Source organism: Nannospalax galili, unplaced genomic scaffold (assembly GCF_000622305.1).
Source record: "Nannospalax galili isolate Female #2095 unplaced genomic scaffold, S.galili_v1.0 scaffold806, whole genome shotgun sequence".
Classification (NCBI taxonomy): domain Eukaryota; kingdom Metazoa; phylum Chordata; class Mammalia; order Rodentia; family Spalacidae; genus Nannospalax; species Nannospalax galili.
In genome coordinates this window covers 1033114-1058973 of record NW_008355419.1, presented here as the reverse complement: position 1 = coordinate 1058973, position 25860 = coordinate 1033114, and the positions used below count along the sequence as shown (strand labels likewise).

Genomic DNA, 25860 nt, shown 5'->3' with positions numbered 1-25860 from the left:
CCAGAAACCCACATGAAATGTTGGGCATGTATGACAGTCCACCTATAGTTCCAGCTCAGAAAGCAGAGGCAGGGGATCCCCAAAGCAAGCTGGCTAGGAAGATGAGGCCTATCAGTGAGCTCTGGGTTTGATTGAGAGACCCTGCCTCAGTGAAAAAGGTGGAAGAGAGACAAAGGGTGATTCCTTACATCAACATCTGGCCTCTATATGCATGTGCACCCACACATGCAAACACATACACAACGAAAAAAGAACAGAAAAGAGCTGGGCCTGATGGGATACACCTGATTTCAGTGCTCAAGAGGCTGAGGCAGGAGGATTGAGAATTCAAGGCCAGTATAGGCTACACAGTGAGATCCCACCTCAAAGCAAAACAAAATAAAACCTCCTCATTCTCCAACCTTATTCATGTTTGGTAATATGTGGCATAAAATTTTAGAATTGTTTTCATTTTTTTCTTTGTACTTAAGACTTGGGGCTCATTGATCAGACTACAAAGGCCGAGTGAGACCTGGGACCCTAACCCTCTGCACCTGTCTAGCACTGGACTACAGGTGTGCCACCATATTGAGCTTTTTTTAAAAAAACACAGGTACTGAGAATTGAACTTAGGTCTCCATTCTTGCATGACAAGTACTTTAAAGACTGAGCTACCTCCCCTGTCCTTCAAATTCTAGAAAAATCTCATTTATTTCTTTCATTGAAGGCCTGAAGGACTGTAGGGCATGTTGAGATTTTTCATGTGATGACTCATCTTACACTTTTTTTTTTTTTTTAAAGACAGGGTCTTTCTGTAGCCCTAGCAGGCCTGGAACTCACCATGTAGACCAGGATGGCCTGTATATCACAGGGACATCCGCCTACTTCTGCATTTCAAGTGCTGGGATTAAAGGTATGTGCCACCATGCCCATTAGACATCTTTTGAAGCAGTAACTGTTTTGCTGAGTCCTCGCTGTGGATATATCAGGCTAGCCTTGAATTCATGATCCTTGTGCCTCAGCTAAGTGCTAAGTCTCAGCAGGCACTGCCATGCCTGGCTTGAAACAATTTTCTAAATAGTTGTAAGTAAAATTTGTTTACTGTTAGAAGAAAAGCTGAATTCTCTGGAGATTTTGCGATAGAAAATATTGAAGAACTGTCAGCTGAGAAAAAAATCAAATTGCCAATAGAAAATACTGGGGGAAGAAACACGCCAAGTAGGTACTAAGTGATGGGTCTAATTAATGCCATCTTCCTGGATTTTGCAAAGCTTGTGCTAATCTAAATTATATTATTTTGACTTCTGTTCTCATCCTACCTAAATAAACAGTTGTGATTTTTTTAGTAGACAGGTGGGCAAGATGGCTCAGTGGGTAAATGCACTTGTCACCAAACCTGAGCGTCTGAGTTTGAGCTCCAGGACCCAGAAAGTTGTCCTCTGACCTCCACAACTGCACCATGGCACAGAAACCCATACACATGCACACATGTACACATACACACATGTACACATGTACATACACACAAAAAAATACAACTAAAGTTTTAAGTGGATGACAGGAAGTAAAATACAGACAAGAATACAATGCTTCACTATACTTCACGCAACAGAGGAGTGTACGGAAAGCACATGTGTGGACTTGAATGAGCCAGGTGACCATGACAGACATGGCAGAGCCACAGAGAAGACAAGTGGGTTCAAAGCAAATCATCCTGAGGACAGGAACAGCAAGGTGTATTCCAAGGACAGAAAGCCACGAATGAACCCAGGATTGTTCATAGTGACGGAGCAGTTCCAAACCTCTGTCGGCTCTGGAGCCAGAAAACATAAGTGAACATGACAGTGGTCAAGTGGCTGAGCTGGGGGAGGAAACGAAAGAAACGCAGAGGACGTTGGGCAGGGGAGCCATGGTCTAGCACGGGACTCAGAGACAGTTCACACCCAAGATTAGGTCTGTGATCGGACCAGTCCAAGGCCCACAGGCCCAGCAAAAAGTGGCCCACTTGGAATGGCTTCCAAATACCTTTCTCCAAAGACAAGCTGGTCAAACTCCCGGGAGACATGGCTCGTTCCGGGCTGGAACAGGCAAGCGCAAGGGAACCATCATGTCAGGACACAGAGAAATACGTGTCAAAGCGCACAGGCTGCGGAGGACCCAGCCAGCCAAATGTGGGAAAACTGATGCTTCAAAATGAATAATAGGCAGATGAGACAGTTCAGCGGGTAAAGGAGCCTGCCACCAAGCCTGAAAACCTGAGTTCAATCCCTGGAACCCACATGGTGGAAAGAGAGAGCCAACTCCTGAAAGTTGTCTTCAGACCGCCACATACGTGTCACATACATGTGCGCACTTGCACACACACGCTCACACACACGCTCACACAGTCTAAGTAAACAAATAAATAAATGTAAAACAATTTTGAAAGAATAATGGCAGATGCAGACTATAGCAAACTCGATTTCAAGAGCCTTGGCCTGGGAGATGGCTCAGTCAGTAAAGTGCTTGTCTTGTAAGGATGAGGACCTGGTTAGAACCCTGGAAGCTATGTTTGCATTTGTTTTGTTTTTTAAAAGCCAGGTTTAGTGGCCTGAGCTTATAATCCCAGCCAGGGATGGGGCGGGGGTGGGGTGGGGTGCAAGCAGATCTGTATGGCTGCTGAACAGCCAGCTTAGCCTACTTTGCAAGTTCCGGACCAGTAAGAGACCCTGTTAAAATGACAGTGGAGGCTGTCTTCTGTCCTTTACACTCACACTACATGCATGCATACCCACTCGTGTACACACACAGAAAAAAAATCCCGGAGTTAATGTTAAATTTTTTTAAAAGACTTACTTTAAGCCAGGCATGGTGGCGTACACCTGTAGTCCCAGCACTTGGGAGGCAGAGGCAGGCAGATCTCTGTGAGTTCAAGTCCAGCCTGGTCTACACAGTGAGTTCCAGGACCTGGGGCTACAGGGAGAACCTGCTTCAAAAAGACAAAAAAAAATTATTATTATTTTATGTGTATGTGTGTATTGCCTGCATGTAGGTAAGTGCACCATGTTGTACAATGTCTGAGGAGGACAGAAGGGACTGTCTGATCCCCTGGAACTGGAGTTATGGACAGTTGTTAGCTGCCATGTGGGTGCTGGGATTCGAACCCGGGTCATCTGCAAGAACAATCAGTTCTTAACCACTGGGCTCTCCCAGCCCCCAAGATTTACTTATTTCTCTCTCTCTCTCTCTCTCTCTCTCTCTCTCTCTCTCTCCCTCCCTCCCTCCCTCCCTCCCTCCCTCTTTCTTTCAGACAGGGTCTTCTGATGTAACCCAGAGTGGCCTTGAAATCTCGGTCCTCCCGAGGGCTGGGATTCTAGGGTGCCCTGCCTGAGAGTAGCTGGTCATGCTATCAGCCTGGGGCCAACGTGAGCTCACAGCTGGAACTGGAGGACACCAAAAGGAACAGGGACATTCATGGAAAGACGCCAGTGTGAGCCATCACTGCAACAGCCTCCCCTCCCACCAGAACCTTCCTGAAACCCTAGTGAGGATGGTGCCAACAGCTTATGATGAGCTTCATCCCTACAAACCCATCATAAGCTGAGGACTTGCTGTACTTTCAAAGGGGCCCAAAATATAAACCATTCAAAGACCCAAAGTTCTTTAGGCCAGTGACACAGGAGAGACGAAGCCACTGAGAACTGGGCTGAAATGTTAAAAACTGGCTTCAATAGCACAGTAGCCTGGAAAGCAGCTTCCTGGTCAAACCCACTATGGCAAAGAGGGAAAAGAGCAAAGGAGCCACCTGAGGTCACCTGTCAGCTAGCCAGTGGACCCCAGAGCCTCCCATCCACCCACTTACAAATCTGTAAGTGCTACAAAGGTGAGGGACAGCCTGTGATGGGCCAAACAGGTGTCGTCGCTCTGAGGTGCTATGACAAGTATGGATGCTCAGGTGATGAACCAAATTGAGTCCAGTCACCCCCCTGATGTCTTTCTCCAGTAAAGCCCCTAAGGAGGGGCTTCACCCTTGAGGGCCCACTGTGTAAGCCCCTCTGTGTGTGCAGCCTCAAGGCCATCTGACAGGAGTATTTAAATGGGGAAAACAGGCCATAGCCCAACTCCTGGCTCCCCTGCCTTTCCCAGAGTCCAGGTAGAACACTTACCAGCTAGGGATTTTTAAAAAAATATTTTATTATTTTTATTTTATGTGTACAAGTATATTGCCTGCATTGTATGTGAGTGCACCCGTGTCGTGCAATGCAGCGGAGGTCAGAAGAGGGCTTCGGATTCCTCTGGAACTGGAGTTAAGGATGGTTTGTAGTCTCCATGTGGGTGCTGGGACTCGAACCTGGGTCCTCTGCAAGAGCAGTCAGTGCTCTTAACTGCTGAGCCATCTCTTCAGCCCCTCCAGCTAGGGATTTTTAATGAGTATCTTATAGTCACAGAATGATTAATTATAGTCCTCATACAAAGTCAGTTTTCTCTGTTGCCTTTTGGTTTAAGTCAGACAGCCAGACAACAGCAACTGTTGTGTTTTACCAGGTTTGCCTTGAAGAACTCAAGGAGCTTGGAGCCCCTCTGTGCACACCTGCACCCACATGAGGGTGCCATCTCTCCCTCTCCCAGACACCTGCCTCAGGGGGAAGAAGGCATACACCAGGCACTCTTGGCAATTAGACATCCATTCTGGGAGCTCTGTGTGGGAAGAAGCTCGGGCACCACCAGCTCAAGTGTCCAGTCTGCATTCTCGATGGAACCCCAGGTGTGAGTCTGCTCAGCAGCATGATGGAAGGTTGACAGACTAGACACAGACCATCCTGCACCCTGCTCTTACCTGCCTCCATCTTCTGTCCAGGTAAGTGGGAAAGCACGGGTAAGATACAGCTACAAGGACAGAACGGGGAAGGGATGCCTATGTCTAGTACCAGGACATCTATCAAGCCCCACATGGCCTACCCCATCAGCTGTCTGTTTGTGAGATATATAAGGTAGGCACCATACTGGCTGCCCACACATGGTCACAAAGCCAAGGACTACAGGAGGTCCACAGTGTAGTGGCCTCTCCTCTCTAGTCCCTTGACCCTGGCCTGACCCAACGGTCTGACCCCAGGTTCCCAAGGTCCAACTCTGTTCCTGGGTCTTTGGCCCTAAGGACTTCCTGAGTTCTATACATCCCTGCCCAGACATGCCCATGACCTTCTCACTGACTCACTCCTCTTCCAGCCAGTGACCTTTGTGGCCCCTGGCCACCTGTCACTGTCCCTCAGAACCCATCTGGAAGAGCTCCAAAGGCCAGGTCAATTGGGGTAGCAAAACAAGTAAAAGGTTCTAACCCAGACTCTAAAGGGCCACAGCCACAGGTGGGAGATCCATTAACTGGGAGGAGAGATGAGCCAGAAGACTCCTGCATCTACCTGGGTGAGGTAGATCCTCCACCCTCAAGGGGAACAGATGACCTGCCATGTGGGGGCCGTGGTGCCACCCTCCCCTAAACAGCTGAGGAGCAGGGAAGGCCACTTTTTGGTGGAGATACCTGGTTCACTGCTCAGCCAAGAGGCCAACAACAGCAGGACCGAGCTGTGTGGGTACTGGGCAGTCTGAGGCAATGACTCAGTGACAGGAGAGGCCTTTACCCCCAAAGTCTTCCTCCCCAAACCCTTGACCAGCCTAGGTACAAGAAAGCATCACCAAAACTAAATGGAGGGTGACAGACACCCATCAGCACTCTCTATGCTCTCGAAAACATATGAAGCCATGCAAAGGAAACAGCTGAGTGCAACATGGGTACAATATGGGGTCTTGGGCAGCACCCTGGGACAGAGAGAGGATACGGGAAAACCAAGGAAATCTGATCACATGGCTTCTAGTCGACCCTAAGGTGTTGTATTTGAGGAGCTCTGTCTAGTCTCAAAGGGTGTTCTTCCCCCAGACCGTGCTGTGTCACCTGGCCTTATTCTCTCTTATCAATACTACCCTGGGGGAGAGGGGTGCAGGTGAGTCCCCACAGTGGCCATGCACTTAAAGGTCACCCAAGGGAACAGGAACAAACAGTAAGGTCGTGTCCTTGCAAACTGCCTAGGACCTTCCTGTCAAGATTCAGCAAGGGGGTCAGTCTCAAAGGTCAGGAGCCAGACCCAGGCACCCTGAGATGCTCTCACTCCCATGCTCCTGAGGATAGGGTGACTCCAGATGTCTTTCCTTTCCCAGAGCTGACAGAATCAGGGCTCCAATTGGAAACAGCCTCGGTGAGAAGCTGGACCTGCCCTAAGCAGGATGCTCCCCAGGACATGGACCAGCCCTGCCTGGGGGCGGGGGAGGGGAGTGCTCCCTGGAAAAGGTGGTGGTACCTCATAAGCCCGAGGGTCTTCAGGGTCAAGATAAGCAGGAGGAAAGAACCCTGGGGAACAAAGCTGTGCAGGAGGCCAGAGAAGCACAGAAGTGAGCCCATCAGCACCCTCTGTGGCTCACCTCACTGGGTGCATGGCAGACACAAGTACTGCATCGGTTAGTTTAGTCCTTGCCACAACTGGGGGACTAAGCCCACAAGCACCATTACCTCCATTTTATGAAGGTCTGAGACCTGGGCAGACAGTGCACTGACAAGGGTCATGGAGCTGATAGGTGACCAAGCTGGGGGTCTGACAGAAGAAACATACTTGGACCATGGGGCACTATAGCAAACAGCATGGACTGGGGCCCAGCTCTGCTACATAAGGCTCCGTGATTTGGGAAAATGTCTTGACTTCTCTGGGCCTCGGATAGTACTTTCTCCACCAACTGGAGAAAATAAAGGTGTGTACCTCACAGGGCATGTTGAAGATGTAGTGACCTCACATGTGTGAAGACCTGAAGCCATACGGTGTCACACTGCAGGATGATACCTCTCCATCATAATTACTAACCACAAAGCACCAGTATGTAGCAAGAGCCAGGTCCTTTCCTTCCTACCCCCACCCCAGAGTAATCCAGGCTGGCTATGTAGCTGACGATGACCATAAATTCTTTGTTAAAAAAAACCCATTTTTATTATGCTTATTTACTTATGTATGTACGTGTGTGCATGTATACAGGTACACCTGTGAAGGTCAGAAGACAATTTGTGGGAATTGCTTCTCTTCTGCTATCACATGGGCTCCAGGGATCGAGCTCAACTCATCAGGTTTGGTGGCAATACCTTTACCCAATGAGCCATCGCTCAGGCCCCACCCTGAACTCTTGATCCTCCTGGCTTCACCTCCCAAGTACTGAGATTACAAGTTTGCACCACCACACTCAGTTTTATGTGGTACTGGGGACTGAACTCAGGGCACCGTGCATGCTAGCCAAACACTCTGATAGATCTCCAGCTCAAGAGCTGAACACTATTATTAAAAGGAAGATCAGAGAACAACAAAGGTTTCTTGGAAGTTTAAAGAAAAGAAAGGGTCAAGAATGGTGGTAAGTGCCTATAGGGCCTGAGGCAGGAGGGCTGCTGCAAGTTTGAGGCCAGCGTGGGCTGCACAACAAGTGCCAGGCCAGCCTGGTTATATAAGAAGACTAACAAGGTCAGCTGGCTCCTGATGAGAGAGAGAGAGAGAGAGAGAGAGAGAGAGAGAGAGAGAGAGAGAGAGAGAGAGAGAGAGACAAGAGACAGAGAGAGAGAGAGAGAGGATGGGATGGCATTTAAGGGATGGCTTGGAGAAGACCTGATGCTGTCTTCTGGAAAACAGTTAGGAAATAAGAAAAACTAAGGACCAGTCCAAGAGCCCAACCAGCGGCCGGTGGGAGCTCTAAAAAGGACAACGGAGGGGATCAGTCATGCAAGAAAACCCATATGAAGTTCCCCACACCTAAATGCCCCATGTGTCAACTCTTAAAGTTCCTAACACAAGAGACCTAAAAGCTCCACACAAGGGACGTCACCAGGAAACTTGAGAACATGAGCACAAATAAAAACATACTAAAAACTTTGAAGAACACACCCACGTACACATATACACATATATACATACACACACATACACATGCACACACATATACATTTACACATACGCACATACATACATACATGTATATATGCACACACGTACACACATGCACACACATACACATGCACACACACACATTCACACATACGCACACACACATACATACACGTATATATGCACACACGTACACACATGCACACACATACACATGCACACACACACACACGCACATACATATTGTATCAGAATGCCGAACTTCTGAATCATACTAGAAGCCAGAAGCCAAGGCAGCATTCAGCTGAATGATCACCACAGGCGCAGCTAGAACAAGTGTACTTTTTAGAATATAAAACTCTGCCACCCACATCCCCTTTCCCAGGTCTCTGGAGGGTGTCTCAAACCATATCAGCTCCGTGACCCTTGAAGAAGAGGAAGCAGAGGAGTGTGGTGCACACTTTTAACTCTAGCACTTGCTAGTCAGAGGCAGGCAGATCTCTGTGAGTTCGAGACCAGCCTGGTCTATCATAGCAAGTTCCAGTCTAGCCAGGTCTAGACAGTGAGACCCTGTCTAAAAACAAAAAACAAAAACAACAAAAAATAAGTTATAAAAATAATATACAGGGGCTGGAGAGACGGCTCAGCGGTTAAGAGCACTGACTGCTCTTGCAGAGGACCTGGGTTTGATTCCCAGCACCCACATGGTGGCTCTCAACCATCCTTAACTCCAGTTCCAGGGGAATCTGAAGCCCTCTTCTGACCTCTGCAGCATTGCACAACACGGGTACACTCACATACATGCAGGCAATACACTCATACACATAAAATTTTAAAAAATTAATAATAATATACAATGCCAAGTTTATACATGAGCATTTGGTGACAGCTTCCTGACCAGGATGAAACACAGGCTGTCTTCCTGGGTTCAGTATGACCTCATTTGGTTCCTGCAGCTTTCCCATTCAACATCAGAGCAAATTCAGAGTCCATGACCAGGGCAACCAGGATGGACACTGGTAGCCTGCACCCCATCCAGGTCCTTCACTGCTTGATGCCAACATAGCGTGGCTCCATCTTGATGGAAATCATATTTTTCTAAATCTCCACCAAAAGAGACATTTAAAAGCCAAACTTTAAAAAGAAAAAAGAAAATACAAAAAAACCTGGGCATGAGGCTGGGGAGATGATTCAGTAACAAAAGCATGAAGACCTGAATTTGGACCCCTAGCACCCACATAAATAGTCAGGTAACAATTCTAGTGCTGGGGCAGCAGAGACAGGCAGATCCCTGGTCTGCTGGCCTATCTGAATTGGTGAGTTTCAGTTTCAGTGAGACCCTCCCTCAAAAAGTAAGGTGGAGAGTGTTAGAGAGGAACACCTGAGGTCAGCCCCTGGTCTCCACATCACCCAACCCCCTCACCTACCCATCCACCGGTCCACATATCCACCCATCCATGCACACACACACACACACACACACACACACACACACACACACACGCATACATGCAAGCACAAAGATCAGACACATTCAAACCCCCACCCTGTGAAAACCCCTGTGTATCTAATAAAGGATCACACAGAAGCTGAGGCGGCCTCCTGGCTTACTGGGGTCCAGCACCCTTAAGACCCTCTGTTTACCGACACCTGGTTCCCTGTGGCCACCTGGAGAGGGACAGAATCTGGCTGATTCTGCACAGAGGCCTCAGAGACAGAAACAGGAAAAGCAGCCTGCCGTAATGAGGTGCCCTACTCTACATATAGGATATTTAGGGCAGTCTTAAAAATAAACCACCATGTCCAAATACTCTGGGGCAGGGGGGTTACCAAGCTGTCTCCTGGATGAATGGAAACGGTTGTAATTTCATTACCAAAAGCTGAATTGGAAAAATAATAGGCGGATATGGCCTATTTTGGACCAGGCTTTTCTGCCCTTTCATAAAGCAACATACACTGAACCTGTTCCCTGCCTGGTCCCTTAGCTGGGAGCTGGACACCTTGGGGTGCCTGGCCATCCTATGAGGTAAGGGTGGGAACTGTGGCTCCAGTACCATATTGTGCTAGGAGGGGAGGACACAGCATGAGCAAACACCCTGTGGCACGAGGCAGTGAAAGGGAGTTAGTGAATGAGATGAGGTCAGACGCACTGATGCCCAAAAGCACCAAGGGACAAGCTGAGACAGGGAACAGTCAGACTGGAGAGGTGGCTCAGTCGTTAAGAGGGCTGGCTGCTCCTGCAGAGAACCCAGGTTCAGTTCCCAGCACCCACATGGTAGCTATCAACTGTCTATAACTCCAGTTCCAGGGGGATCTGCCACCCTCTTCTGGCCTCCACAGGCACTGCATGCACATGGTTCACTTATATACATGCAAGCAAAACATTCATACACATAAAATAAAAATAACTCAAAACAATTTTTAATAAAGGGAATAGTCTGGGTTCTTCAGATATCACCAAACCTTACCAAAGATAGCACCATACTGGCCCTGGCCTCTACAAACAGCCCATTTAGAAGTGTTCCTTCATTCAAGATGGTCCCTGCTGATCAGTACATCCTTGAAACAGATCCAAGTCAGTAAAGGAAACAACCACCACCAGTGTTGAGACTCCCAGAAGTTTGCAGCCCAGTCCCCTGACAGTCCTCCTGATGATCGGACCTCAGTTCATCTGTGGTGAACAGAACACTCTACAGACACATAAGAAATCAGATGATGTGATGGGCGAAACTTCCAAGAATATTTGCTGGCCCCACAGCCAAGCTTCACAGTCCCAATAATCCCAGTAGGAGGTTTGGAGCTACCAGCAACTCCAGGCCTGGGCTGATGGGACTCCAGGGGCTCCAAGCACAGTCCTAACTGTGCGATTTGATGGATTAACAGGCAGTCCAGCAAGTACTGCAAGGCAGTAGCCTGGGGGCTCAGAGGCAAAGTCTAGGAGGCGAGATGGAATTCACAGCTAAACAGCACACAGTACCCAACTCCTTACATAATTGCTGGTGCCTCTGAACTTTACAAAGATGCAGTGGAAGGAGCCCACTGGAAGCTGATGCAGTTGAGACAGGAAAGTGGTCTCTATACAAACTTGGCCAAGACACAAAAACAGGTGACACATAGCATGGTCCATTCTGTGCTCTGTCAGTATCCACAGGGCTGGCTTTGGGGGGAGGGACCCTTGGCTTCTTGAAGTTATCCCCAGATTGTGGCTCTGTGAAACTACCAAGGACCACATGGTCAGAAGCTACCAGGAAAATCTGAAGCCCCAACCAGCTCTGGAGACCCCAGCCACACGTCCACATGCTAAAGGTTCGGCCACACACTGCAGGAGAGCAGTCTCAGGAAAGGAAGAGGCCATGGCACCTAGACATCCCAGAAAAACTATGACACAGCTCGTTTCTCCTTGCTGGCAGGTACTGGATGGGGCAAACACCCCCAACATCTCTCCCTCCCACCCATCCAAACCCTGTATTTTAAAATTCAAGGACCCAAAACAAACGAGTCACCCTTGAGACCTATTCTGATGCATGGAGCAGCCTGTGCCTGGGGGAGGGGTGCTCAATACTCCCCCTGGGGGGGGGGGTGCTCTGCCAGCACCTGCACCCTCCAAATGAGGGAGAGCCACCTTCCACCAACCTGGTTGTCCGGGCCCCAAGGTTCCTGCTAACTTGGCAGGGGAAGCTGGTTGTTGTTTTGGGTTTTTTTTTTTTTGTATATATTTTTAAAAACCTTGCAAAATGGACGTCAAAAAAGCACCCCCATTCCTATGCCACCCCACATCCCATGCAGCCCTTAGACCCATCCAAGTCTACCTCCAACCATCTCAGAATGGAAAACCGGGTACCAGGGCCACACTCCCTGCCGACATCGGAGGACGCTGGCCGAGCTGTGAACGTTGGTGCCTTTCGTGCCACCCAGGTTCCAACGAGAGGCTGTCACCGGTGCAAAGCCAGAGCTCAGGAAGGCAGGGCAGGCTCAGAACGACCACAAACCAGGGAAGCACTTGTTTATGGGAACAGGTGCGGGCACCCAGACCTCACCATTGTGGTCTCATCGACCCCTCCACTTGCAGCGGTGCAGAGCGAGAAGAAAGCAACGACACAGACCACGACGGTGACAGCCCAACCACAGCGCTGCTCCCGACAGCCTCCCCAGGGCCAGGCTGGGGAGGAAACGAGGCTTCCCTGAGCCTAGAGCCTCCCAGCCTCTGCAGCGGATGCCCACCCCAGGCCTCGGGCACATACCATCCGTGCACATCTCCTTCCCTCACGCCCATCAGCCGCATCGCTGGCTCGGCATGCTCTGCAACGGCTTATTTTTCTGAAAATCTGTCAGCAGGGGGAACAACAGCCTCTCGGCGAGCCTTCCCCAGCACTGCTGCCTGGTGCCGCTGCAGCGTCCCTGCCCGGCAGTCAGCACCGGAACATCTGTGCAGCACGGAGGCTTGGCAGAGCCAGGATGGAACCCGAAATGCTGACTCGCAGCTCCGCAGCCTGAGCCCACGGCCTGCAACGCCACCACCTTGGGCCTGGCGGAAAATCCACGGAGAGATGCGCATTACTCACCCGCTTTCTTCTGCTGCCTCCTCAGCACAGAATTCTTTATGCTCTACCGGAGGTGGGCGTGCAAGGAGGCATCTTCTGTCCCTTTAAGGAGCCGATGCTGCGTCCCCGGGAGGCCCGACAATAGGCAGGGTGGGCCTCCAGACCCAGAACACACAGGGCAGGCTACCTCCGGAGAAGCAGACATCTAATGGAAGGCTGGCTGTCCGGCTCCCTGCCTCTCACATCCCTGCCTCCTCATGTCTCCAAGCCCGGGTGGTACCCGGCTCCCCTGGGAAGCTACAGCCGGCAGCTGAGGCACAAACTAAAACACGGCATGGATACGGAGGAGCTGACGTCACACGAAAACAAGCCTCTGCACTGAGCAAGTGCTGGACAGGACAAGGGCCACCCAAGGCCCAGCCAGGGAGAGCTCACACTCAGTCTTTTAAAATGTCACGGTTGAGACACACGGGGGTGGGGGGTGGGGTCGGGGTCCCCTCCATCAATCCCAGGCTGGGATTCAGAGCACAGCAACTACAGGCACAGCAAGTGGCCCATGAACTGCATTCAGGATGGGCTCCATGCAAATGCTCAAGGACTGTGAACATCCAGGGGCCACAAGCACCCTGGGGCTGTCCTGTGCCAGGGATGAGGATTATTGACCATACACTGGCGGTCAAACCCTAGGTCAGGTGGCCTTTGCATGTGGTCATTGCATCTACCACATAGAGGGGTCAGTAGGAGATAGCCAAAGCCAAAACAGAGAAAGCAGCTTCCCAGGGAGCTGAGCATCCCTTGATAGCCTGGCACCACACACACCTAGGCCAAAGTAGGAGGTGGCCCATCACCTAGTATAGGACCTAACACACTAACACACTGTGTGTGACAGCCAGTCTAGTCTCCCAGGCAGACTAGGAGCCAACGATGGACAGCTTGACCTTCACTCCCACCTTGGTACATGGTGCCCTAAACGCCCAGGTATCCCGCATTTCCTCCAGATTGCTCACCTTTCCTTTCCTTCCCCTTCCTCCCTTCCTTTCTTTCATTATACAGCCCTGGCTGGCTTGGAACTCACCATGCAGTCTATGATAGCCTTGAACTTGCACAATCCTCAAGCTTCTGCCGGCTGAGTTACTGAGATTACAGGGATGCACCACCACACCCCGCTTCCTCCAGTTCTGGTAAACATGTCAAGGGGCAAGTAAATACCAGCCTGGGCCATTGAATAGCATGTCACGACCATGCTCCTATGGGTAGGATCATACCCCAGGTGGACTCAGGAAACAAACCCAGTGACCCACCTTGCCAGTACTGGGGAGCAGAGGTGGGGGAAAGTTAGTGCCCTGCTCTGATTTACATGCCTTAGGGCAGAGGACACAAAGGCAAGTGCCCTGTTCAAACTTCTGTTGTGCTGTTACAAGAACACTGACTGTATTTCCTTGTTTTCTGCCTTCCTGACATGTTGGCCTTTGGGACTTGCTGTCCCTGGATGGGATGCCCCTCACAGGAACCAATTCTTGGAGGCAGCACAGAACTTGCTTTGAAGTAATTTTCCAAATGCAAAACAAACAACCCAGACCCGCACTCAGATCACCTCTTCTACATGCCCTCGTACTTCAAGACAAGTTTCTAACTGGAACACATCATAGCTGGTGCTAGGCAGCCAGGAACAGCTCAGTCAAATTTAAGCCTGCTCTTCGGCCTTACCCAGCCTTTCCCGTAAAACCACATGAAGGCGCTCAAGAGAATGTGTGCCTCTTGCTCCCTGTCTACCAACCAACCCTGAGGACTCCCAAGGACCTGCACGGCATGGGCCTCACCCTGGGGACCTCTAAGTGACAAGTCCACTTCTCAGTGTTGGCTGTCCTTGACCTGTTGCTGGCTGTGCCACACCTGTATCACAGCAACATAGACTCGGAGATCTGTGTTTGTTTGCCTGAGCTATGGGTTCAAATTCCAGTGCCCTCAGTCAAGCATTAAATGAAGGGAAACCATTTCTCAAAGGGCAAGGCTTCCTCCTTTGGCAGCTGATCAGATGTGCATAGAACACTTCAGAAAAACTCATAAATGTGGCACTTAGAAAGGCATGCAAGGCACAGTCTCCTAGTACTCTAGCCTGGCAAGAATGATTCTTGAGCCAGCTGTGGTGGTAGCAGATCTGTAATTCCCTCACTTGGGAAGCTGAAGGAGGATTACAAGCTAAAGGCCAGCCTGAGCCATACAGTAAGACCCTGTCTCATAAGAAACAAACGCTGTGAGTGTATCTTAATAGCAACAGTTGGATGCTTGCCCCTAGTTTGTACAAGGCTATGAGTTCTATCCTAGCCCTTAAAAAATAAAAAAAAATTCTTACATTTTAATTGGTTGAATAAGATAAAATGATATTTTGAGACACATAATAGTACGTGAAATGAAAATTCAGAATCTCTAAAGTTTTATTGGTACACTCATTGAGGTACAATACAGTGATGGCCGCTGATACTTAAGACAGACAACAGAATCCACAATATTTAGTTCCTGGCCCTGCATTGGAGAGGCTGCAGGCCCGTAGGACTAAAAACGTCACACAATAACAGAATCATGACATTCATAATGGGATTCACTAAGAAAAATGTGCTTAACATAAAAATTTACAAATGCGGGGCTGGAGAGGTGGCTCAGTGCTTAAGAACATTGGTTGTTCTTCCAGAAGACCCAGGTTCGAATCCCAGCACCCACATGGCAGCTAACAACTGTCTGTAACTCCAGTCCTAGGGGATCCGACGGCCTCTTCTGCTTTCTACGGGCATTGCACAACACGGGTGCAGTAACCTACATGCAGTCAATACATGCATACACATAAAATAAAAATAATAAAAAAAATTTAGAAACATGATTACATTGCGTCACAACCACTGTCTGGCCAATTTCTCTCCTCCAGTCCAGTCTGAAATATCCAGTTTTGCAGAATTCTAGAAAATGCAGGCTGAATTGGCTGATTGCTAATTTTGTTAGAAGCCTATTTTAGGCCAAAAAGTAGCTTTTCCAGTTTGTTGAAAATAATTTGAGACGTGTCTGAATGGAACTGGGTTTTTAACAAAACAATAAGCCTACATATAAATACTAGCAAATCTCCTCTCGGAGCTGGAAGGATTCTGCAGTGTCCACCCACAGTAACACAGCCCACTGAGAGCCATGACAGGCTCTCAGCCAATGACCTGGTAAAAACAACCCCTGCCCAATATGAGCTTGGCTACTTCCTCTCAATCTCCAGGACAAGGCCAGGACTATGTGAAGCAGTGGTGGCACTTGATAAGGAACTCTCATTCCTACCTGATCACCAGCTGGCAGGTACAGCAGAATCAGAGAGTTCCAGTAACCTTCTTTGTTGGTTTTGTTGTTTCCTGAGACAGGTCTCATGTAGCCAAACTTGGGCTGGAATTAACTACCTAGTGAAAGATGACTTTGAACTTTTGATCCTCTTGCCTCTGCCTCCCAAGTGCTGGGATTATAGGTGTGCACCCTTCTAAATGCCATTAACCTCATAGTCCCCATTTACCAAGGGGGAAACTGAGCACTAGAAACCTGGCCCACCTGCCCAAAGTCATGCTATAGACTCATCTGGCAGGATGGTGGTCACATGACCGCTACACTCCGGGGCCTTCATTTTCTTTCTCTAATACTGGCGATGGAATCAAAGCCTTTTGAATGCTAGGCCAGACCCTACCATTGAACCCCCACTCCCCCGGCCTCCTGCCAGCACTTTCTTGGGTTACACACACCATGTCCCAAGGTGCTTCAGGCTATTCTCTGAACAGATTACCTCCTCAGCTTCCCTTGGGGACTACATCCCTGTCAAGGCTCCCTCTGCCCCAGTCTGCTTCTGGGTCACCATCTTGCCCACGTCAGGAAGCGTCCAAAGTCTTGGATGGAGAGTAAGTGGGACAGTGGCCACAGCCATTCAGTAGGTAGGAGGACAGTCGATGTGAGAAGCAAACAGGCTGGCGGACATGGGGCCAGGAGTCAGACCTGGAGGTATTACCTTACACAAACCCATTATCTACTTCAGGCTCCAGGAGTCTACACATGGACCCAAAACCCACCAGGTGCCTCATGGCCACCCCAGTCACAGACATAATCTCCAGCATAAGGCCACCCACAAGTAAGGAGGATGAGGTAGTCGAACTGGCCCCACCAACGTACAAGAAGGCACACAAGTGGACTTCAATGTAGCCACCAATTGAGGACAGTTGAACAGTGGTCCCCCAGGAGATGTGCCCACATCCTCTTTCTAGAACCTGCTGGTGTGACCTTGTTTGCAGAAGCCAAGATGAATGTCTTTATGTTATCTAGATGGGCCCTGAAGCTCATGACTAGCATCAACAAGGATTAAAAAGAGAAAAAAAAAAAAAATCCCCAACAAAATACTAGTAAAACAAATTCAGCAATAATTAAGAAAAAATTGCATAACATGCCCAAGTGAGCTTTACCCATGGGACTCAAAGAAAACTCAAGGCAGAAAACTGATCAGTTTGGGGCCAGAGAGATGGCTCAGTGGTTAAGAATGTGTAGTACACTGATGGAGGACCCATGTCCAGTTCCCAGCACCCACTTCAGGCAGCTCACAACTACCTATAACTCCAGCACCAGAGGAGCTGATGCCCTCTTCTGGCCTCCAAGGGTATCTGCACTTACGTGGCTACATTCATATAGGCACACACATATACAAGAATAAAAATGGAAATAAAGAAAATTGATTGGTGATAGACACATTGAAAGACGTGTACTGAAAAAAACACTGACAAAATTAAATAACTTAATGATATAAACAAGCAATGACCCAGGAACAGACGCCGTATCAGCACATTAAAGTCCTAAGGGAAACACCCACAGTGAACACGTTTCCTCCAACATGAAGGCAAAGATTGAGAGGCTTGCCCTCGCCGTTTTCAAAACAACATGGAAATTCTATCCAACACAATCGAATGAGGTACACTCAGGATTTCCAAGTTGGAAAGGAAGAAGAATTACTGCTGTTTGCAGATCATATGATCTTCTAGGTAGAAAACCCTAAAATAACAAAGTTGTTAGAACTAATAAAAAGTTCAGTAAATTAGCAAGGTCTAAGTGAACACGCAATCACTTGTCTTGGCCCTCGGATACCTTTGTGCACTGGACCGCTGTTCATCTGATAGTGTCTTCCTTTCTAATAGATACTTTGCTTTAAATAAAGATTTCCTGTTACTTTGAAAAAAAAATCACTTGTCTTTCTATACAAGGAATAATCAAAAAAGGAAATTAAGAAAACAGTTCCATGTATAATCATATTAAAAAGAAAGAAAAGGCTTAAGAATTAAACAAGAAGGAGCTGGGTGTGGTGGTGCACGCCTTTGATCCCAGCACTCGGGAGGCAGAGGCAGGCGGATCTCTGTGAGTTCAAGGCCAGCCTGGTCTACATAGTGAGTTCCAGGCCAGCTGGAGCTATAGGGAGACCCTGTCTCAAAAAGACAAAAAACAAAAACAAAAATAAAAATTAAACAAGAAGGTGAAAGGCTGGTATAGAGATGTTGCTCAATGATCGAGTACTTACAGGCGTGCTGTGCAAGGCCCTGGATTCAATTCCCAGTACCACAAAAGAAAAGAAAACAAACAACAAGATCCCTGTAAAATGAAAACTTCAAAACATTGCTAAAAGAAATTAAAGAAGATAAATGGAAACATTCTAGTTCATGGACTGGGAGACTTAAGATGTCTACACTGGAGCTGGGGGTGCAGCTCTGTGTAGAGTGAGTGCCTAGAGGGCCTCAGGACCTAGGTTCTCTCTTCAGCACATATTAAAGTATGATAACTTAAAAAAAAATAAATAAATAGAAGGCCCATTCTAAAATTCATGTGGAATATTAAGGGTCCAGAAGGCAAATTCTGACAGAGACCCAGAGGACCTACTTTTTTTGGCACTGGTGGTGACCTGCTAGACAAGTGCTCTACTACCAAGCTCCATCTCCAGCAACCCACTCTTCTGGACTTTTAACACTTACTGAAAATTCAGTCATACCGGCACATACCTGTAATTCCAGCACTTGAAAAGTAGAGGCAGAGGGTCAGGGTTCAAGGCCATCCTCAGCTACAGAGCAAGTTCAAGGCCAGCCTGGGCTATATAAGACCTTGTCTCTGTCTAAAAAAAAAAAAAAAAAAAAAAAAAAAAAAGCTTATGGCAAGGTTACAGCAATGGAAGCATCCCTTATGTCCACTTAGACCAACGAAGTCATTTATTATTTACTTTTCTCATTTCTGTGACAAATGCCTGACAAGAAGCCACTTACGAGAAGAGACTTATTTGGGCTCATGGTTTGGGGGGCAGAGTCCACCATGTGGTAGAAGGCGTGGTGGCAGGCAGCTGCATGCATGGTGGTGGGCGGCTGCTGGCTGCAAGGTGGCAGCTTTCTCACGCACTGGCAGACCTTGTAGCAGAGAACTCAGACCAGAATCTGGTTAACCTTGTACACCAACCCCTCCAACTCCACTTCAGCCCTTTAGGTCCAGTGTCCAAATGTTCCAGAACCTTCCCAAGCAGTGTCATCAGCTAGGGACCAAGAGTTCAAAAACATGAGCCCATGAAGTTACATATAAACCCTAACAAGTGCGAAGCCCAGAAATAGATCCTTGCATGCACACGCAAATGACTTAACAAGGGTGTTAAGACCGTCAATGGAAAAAGAAGAATCTTTTTAACAAATGGAGCTAGAAAAACTGGATTCCACATAGAGGAATAAGATTAGACTCTTACCTTACGTGAAACGTAAGAACTAACCCAAAATAGATACGTGATCCCCATATTAAAAAAAAAAAAAAAAAAGTCCACACATGCACAGATACACACATGTGCACACACGCATACAGACATGCAAGCACACGCATGCATATACACACGCACACATACACATACATGCATGCATACACACACACAATCAGGGATGAAACTATAAAACTGTAGAACACAGAGTGAAAACATCACATCATTGCCAACAATTCCTCAGATGCAACACCAAAGGCATGTAAACAAAAGAGAAAATAGGGGCCGGAAAGCCGGCTCAGCAGTTAGGAGCACTGGCTGCTCTTGCAAGGACCTGGTTTGGTTCCCAGCACCCACGTGGTGGCTAACAACCTTCCATAAATCCAGTTCCAGGGATCTGGCACCCTCTTCTGGCCTCCATGGGCACTTCATGACACAGGTACACTTACATACATGTAGGCAGTCATAAGCATAAAATATAAAATTTTAAAAAGAGAAAACAGATAACTTGAACTTCAAGAAAAATGTAAAACTCTGTATGTCAAAGGCTCTTTCAACAAAGAAGGCAACACATAGAAAGGAAAAGTGTTTGCAAAGCACATACCTGACACAGAAACTCCTAACACTCACCAACAAAAATAGCCCAGTTCAAACATAGGCAAAGGAAACGGGCAGCGCTGCACCATGCACCCCATGTACTTGGAAGACTGAGGCAGGAGCACTGCTTGAGTCCAGGAGTTCAGGGGTTCTAGGGCAGCCTAGGCAACATGAGACCCCATTTCAAAAAAAAAAAGTAATAAAAGTGATAAATTATGTGTGTTCTGCCAGAAATCAACTTAGATTAGATGGAACGTGCCGACAGCACAGAAGGGCCTGCGAAGACAATGCTGGGAACAAAGCTGGCATCCGGCTGCAGAGCGTGCAAGTCTCAGGCCAGATGCCCAGTCAGGCAAACCCACAGAGACAGAAAGTGGGCCAGTGGCTACCAGGCCGGGGGCCCTGAGTGGCTGCTGAAGGTGAGGATGCATTTGGAATGGGGTAGAGGTGGTGGCACCAAGCTGTGTGAACACACTAAATGCTGCTGAGCTGTTTCCTGCACAGTGGTTGAAATGGTAAATGTTAAACACTTTACAATGAAGTGAAATCCCCATGAATCTGATTAGATTCTAACTGGCCCCTAGAGGAGGAGGGGTTGAGAGTGATCTGCTGAGACTGGCAGACCAGCACAGTGTGGTACTCCCAGTAGGCACTCCCCTGTTCCACATCAACCAGGTCCTGCAAAGTTTCCAAAACTTCACCCACTTACTTGTGCCCACCTGTCCCATCCATCCATCTCACATGACCTTAATGAGCTCGGGGAGGGTCATTCTGGCCACTTACATCCACCAGACTGACCCTCCTCACTGACCCTCAGCAAAACTATAAGCATGGATGTCTTTATAGGCATCAAAGTCACACAGTTCCCCCATGGCAGCCCCTGGGTAACCAGAGTAGGGTTTTCCTGTCTAAGATGAATATGGATATCAAGTAAGAGGTGTGATACGCTGCAGAAAACAGAATGCCAACACACAACTCCTGACCCCAGACAGATGAACACTTCATGCACCATCTAGCCAGGCTGACAACAGCAGACAGGGCAGGGTGAGTGTGAGCAGGGTATCCAGCCTATGACCTTCTCGACAAACATTCTATGGAATGTTCTGGCAAAACTGAGTGTCTGCCAGAGACTGAACCACCTCAGCATCTCAAGGACCTACTTCTGTACCCGGGTCAGTCCTCAAAACTCAGCCGCATCCTCTGCATGCCCATGTGACAATACGGACCCACCTGTACCCGGGTCAGTCCTCAGAACTCAGCCACATCCTCTGCATGCTCACGTGACAATACGGACCCACCTGTACCCGGGTCAGTCCTCAGAACTCAGCCGCATCCTCTGCATGCCCACGTGACAATACGGACCCACCTGTACCCGGGTCAGTCCTCAGAACTCAGCCGCATCCTCTGCATGCCCATGTGACAAGGACCTACCCCATCACACCCAATTTCTACTCCTTAACAGAGACCCAAAGCTCTCAGGGAGCCTGTGACATCCCTGCAGTGACAACTGAACCACCTGGGCCTGAGCTTCTAGGGCAGGACCCAGATGGAAGCAAAATGCTGCAGGCCGTCCCCTTGCCTGGTGGTCACAGGGGCTTCCTGTAGACTCTCCCAGCACAAGGTAAAATAGAGGAATACAATCATGTCATCAAGGCCCAAAAGTCATCTAGGTGGCAATACTCCCAGAAAGTCCCACCTGCTGACCAGCAGTGTGTAGGGTGAGGAGGGCCGTGGACAGAACTTCATCTTCCCTCCCAAATGTTCGCTTTATTTTATTCTTAAAATTTTTTTAAAGCTTTATTATTGTATAAGTATGTATGTATGTACATGAGTACAGGCGCATGTGAAGTGCCATGATGTGTATATGTGGAGGGCAGAGGATAACTCTGTAGAGCTGGTTGTCTCCTTCTACCTTTACATGAGTTCCAAGAACCGAACTCAGGTCGTCAGGCCTACACAGCAAGTACTTTACCTACTACCGAGCCATCACGACAGCTCCTGCATTATTTCATTCCTTTACATACAAAGACACCCTGTCCAGATGTATGTCATGGAACATGGGCACCTCAGAGGGAGAGTCCTAGAGTACCAGGGAAAAATCAACAGGAAACCTCACAGCCCATCAAGAGACAAGGACCCCCCAAATCAACATGCCGGCTACCTGTTCTGAGGATTCTGCACAGGCTATGTGGGGCTCAGGCAGGGAGTTTCTGTATCACAGGCTCTATACCTGCCCAGCCTGTCAAGAGCCTCTCCGGGCACGCACCCCTTACATCCACCTTATTGATCTTCTCCCTTGACTTCCCTACGCGGTGCCCCAGGCGGGTTCCCTGACCCACTGGAGGTAAAATACAAGGGCCCATGACCTGCTTCCTTTGATCACAATGGCCTGTGCAACCTCAGGTCCTTTTCCTTCACTGGCCAAGACCCCAAAAGTTCTCAAGCCTTGTCCTCCCTTGATACTTTCTCAGCATGGCCTCCAGGACACAATAAGAGGCAAGGACAGAAGCTCTCCTGGGAACCCACTGCTCCTAGGATTGCTTCCCTCATCTCCCACCAACAGATCCAATGGAGAAATGGACAGGCCAACACAGGCAGGAAGCGGGTGAGAGAGCCAGGCCTGGGGTAGTCAGCACTGGGGCAGATGTACTGGTACGGTGTCCAGATGTCTCAGACTGGACTTTTCCTCCTGGTACCAAATTAGGGCACTCCCTGGACCTTCCATTGTGCCATCCAATGACCAAGCCGACCCCTCCCTGACAAAGCACTGGTCAGAAACAGTGGGAGGGGCCAGCCAAAATGAAAACAGCTCTTGAGGTTACAACAGCTGCTCATGCTGAGGTTCAATCCCTCACCAGGGTAAATGGTTCTGGGCCCCAGTCCTGCTTCACACAAGGAACCCACCCATTACCCTGGCATGAGGGATCAATGGTTCAACGTGTAACACACAGCACATGTTAAAAAGGGGATTCAAAACTTAAGCACTTACTGTCTTCTCCAGGACAAGGCATGCCTGGCTGTTCTGGGGTGCTCGGGAAAACTGGATAGAAAGGAAGAAATGACAGGGTTAGTGTCCATTGTGTCATTAATACCATCCTTCAGGGAAAGTCCAGGCTTGAGCCAGGCCAAAGCACTCTCCACAGGGCCCATGAGGACCTGTTTCTGGAAGGCGTTCCTTAGGGTGGAACCTCAGAAACCTAAGCACACCTATGCATCAAAACTCCCTTCGTAAATCTTCAGGGGAAAGGACAACCAGTGACTCTGGACAGCAGCACTGCCAGAGGAAACCGGGGAGTTCTCACTAATAAATTAACCTAGAAGGGAGAAAAGACAGCGAGTACCTTGAAAATTGACTTAAAACAAAAACAGAACACAGAACTGGGAATTAAACCCAGGGTCTTGAGAAAGCAAGGCAGGATCTCTACCCCCGAACTTTATGAGCTCTATCCCCAGCCCTAAAAACTTTTACTTTGAACAAGGTCTCACTACGTTACCCAGGCTGGTCTTACACATACTGTTCTTGAACTTTCTCCATCCTCATACCTCCACCTCCTGAGTAGCAGGATTACAAGCCTGTATCACCAGGCCTAGCAAAACTTGACTTTCCGGCTAGCAAAATGGCCCAGAGGGAACAGGAGCTTGCCACCAAGCCTGATGACCTGAGTTTGATCCCTGGGACCCATGTGGTAGAAGGAAAGAATCAACTCTCAAAAGTTGTCCCCGTGGCCTCCATATATGTTGAGTGCTGTGGCACACAAGCACACACATGCACACGTACACACACATATATAAAATGCAATAAAATTTTAATTAAAAAATTAACTTTGGGGCTGGAGAGATGGCTCAGCGGTTAAGAGCACTAACTGCTCTTGCAGAGGGCCCAGGTTCGATTCCCAGCACCCACATGGCAGCTACGAACCATCCTTAACTCCAGTTCCAGGGGAATCTGAAGCCCTCTTCTGACCTCTGTGGCACTGCACGACACGGGTGCACTCACATACATGCAGGCAATACACTCATACACATAAAATAAAAATAATAGCCAGGCGTGGTGGTACACTCCTTTAGTCCCAGCACTCGGGAGGCAGAGGCAGGCAGATCTCTGTGAGTTCAAGGCCAGCCTGGTCTACATAGTGAGTTCCAGGCCAGCAGGGGCTACAGGGAGACCCTGTCTCAAAAAGACCAAAAAATTAATAATAAATAATAATAATAATAAATAAAATTTTTTAAAAATAAAAAAATTTAAAAATTTACTTTTAGGGCTGGAGAGATGGCTCAGCAGTTAAAGAACACTGGCTACTCTTGCAGAGGACCCAGGTTTGATTCCTAGCACCCACATGGCAGCTAACAACCATCCATAACTCCAGTTCCAGGGGAATTCAACACCCTCTTCTGACTTGGCAGGCACTGTATGACATGGGTGCACTTACATGCAGGCAATACACTCATACCCACAAAATAAAAATAAATAAAACATATTTTTAAAATTTACTTTCAAAGGCACATAAAAGCCAGGTTTAGTGGCACATGCCTTTAATCCCTGTGCTCAGGAGGCAGAGGCAGGTGGATATCTGTGAGTTTGAGGCCAACCTGGTCTATATAGCAAGCTCCAGGCTAGCCAGAGCTACATAGCTACACAGCGAGACTCTGTCTCAAGAATAAAGAGCATCATGAGACTTTAAACTTTGGGGCTGGAGAGATGGCTCAGCAGTTAAGAACACTGACTGCTACTGCAGAGGACCCAGGTTCAGTTCTCAGCACCCACATGGCAGTTAACAACCATCCAAAACTTCAGTGCCAGGGGATCTGATGCCCTCTTCTGGCCTCTGCAGGCATTTTGTGTCACAGGTGGACTTACATACATTCAGGTAAAACAGGCATACACATCAAATAAAAATAAATAATTAGGGGCTGGAGAGATGGCTCAGTGGTTAAGAACACTGGTTGCTTTTGCAGAAGACCTGGGTTTGAATCCCAGCACCCACATGGCAGCTAACAACTGTCCGTAACTCCAGACCTAGGAGATCTGACAGCCTCTTCTGACCTCCGTGGGCATTGTGCAACACGGGTGCACTTACCTATATGCAGGCAAGACACGCAATAAAATAAAAATAATAAATAAAATTTAAAAATAAATAAATAAATATTTTAAAGATATGCTAAACTTCCGTACCCCACACGACTTTCTCATCCTTAGGTGTTCTGGAAAAGATGCCCATGGTGGAGGAGGGTCCCTTGGACCACCTATCTCCTCAGATGAAGAGCCTACCCCACAGCCTTCACTCACCATGGATGATGAGCACTTCATCCTTGCCCTGACAGGCCAGGCGGAAGGCTTCCTCCAGCTCCATCTGTGAGGACACAGTGCAAGGGTCACCTGGGGGGTTGGGGGAGAGGCAGTAATGAGGTAAAGAGGTCTGAGCCGGTGCTCGCTCACATCAGACCCAAGCTTGGGTGGGCTAAGTCTTGCTGCTCATGATCGGCACAGAACAGGGTTAGGAGACTCCACAACAGCCATCCAGACCAATGAGTGGCTCAAATGGGGGCATCCCACGCAAGAACCTGTCAATCCCCAGAAGGAAGTCAAGTGCGCCTGTAGGCTTAGGAGCTCTGAGAGATTGCTGGGCAGCAAGCAAGGTCAAGACCAGGTGAAGGGAAAGGTCTGATCCCTGCCCTCTAGGTTTGGTGGATAAAGAAATATACAGAACCAGTCCCATATCCCAATATTCCCACTAAAATGGGAGCTGTCCTGTGCTCTGCCTACGCTTGCATGTCCTGGACTGACAGCTGTGCTCAGTCCAGCAGGAAAAGCGCTCCCTCCTGACTGTCTCCACCCCATCCCAGTTTTCTATATGTGAGTGAGACTGTGGAACAAGAGGAAAAAGAGACAAAGGTGGTGAGACCCAGAGAAAACTGAGAGAGAGAGAAGGAGATAAACAGAGAAGAGGGAAGAACAGAAAGGAAGGAGAGGAGGAGGGAAGAAGGAGAGTTAGGAAAGGGTGGAAGAAAAGAAAGGGATAAGAAGTGA

At 48.5% G+C, this 25860-nt stretch overlaps 1 protein-coding gene across 4 annotated transcripts in view; it reads right to left on the bottom strand.

Moving 5' to 3' along the window:
• Positions 1-25860, bottom strand: part of Prkcz (protein kinase C zeta) — a 125117-nt gene that overhangs the window by 97768 nt on the left and 1489 nt on the right. The window contains exons 3-4 of one of the 4 annotated variants that reach the window (XM_008852633.2): positions 25120-25209; positions 22822-22872 (exon numbers count right to left, since the gene is read on the bottom strand). In XM_008852633.2, the coding sequence (XP_008850855.1) occupies positions 22822-22872; positions 25120-25209 (141 nt within the window). Of the gene's footprint in view, positions 1-11731; positions 11863-12163; positions 12419-12484; positions 12795-22821; positions 22873-25119; positions 25210-25860 lie in introns of those variants that run through there. The other 3 variants (XM_008852636.3, XM_008852634.3, XM_008852635.3) reach the window with 3 other exon arrangements.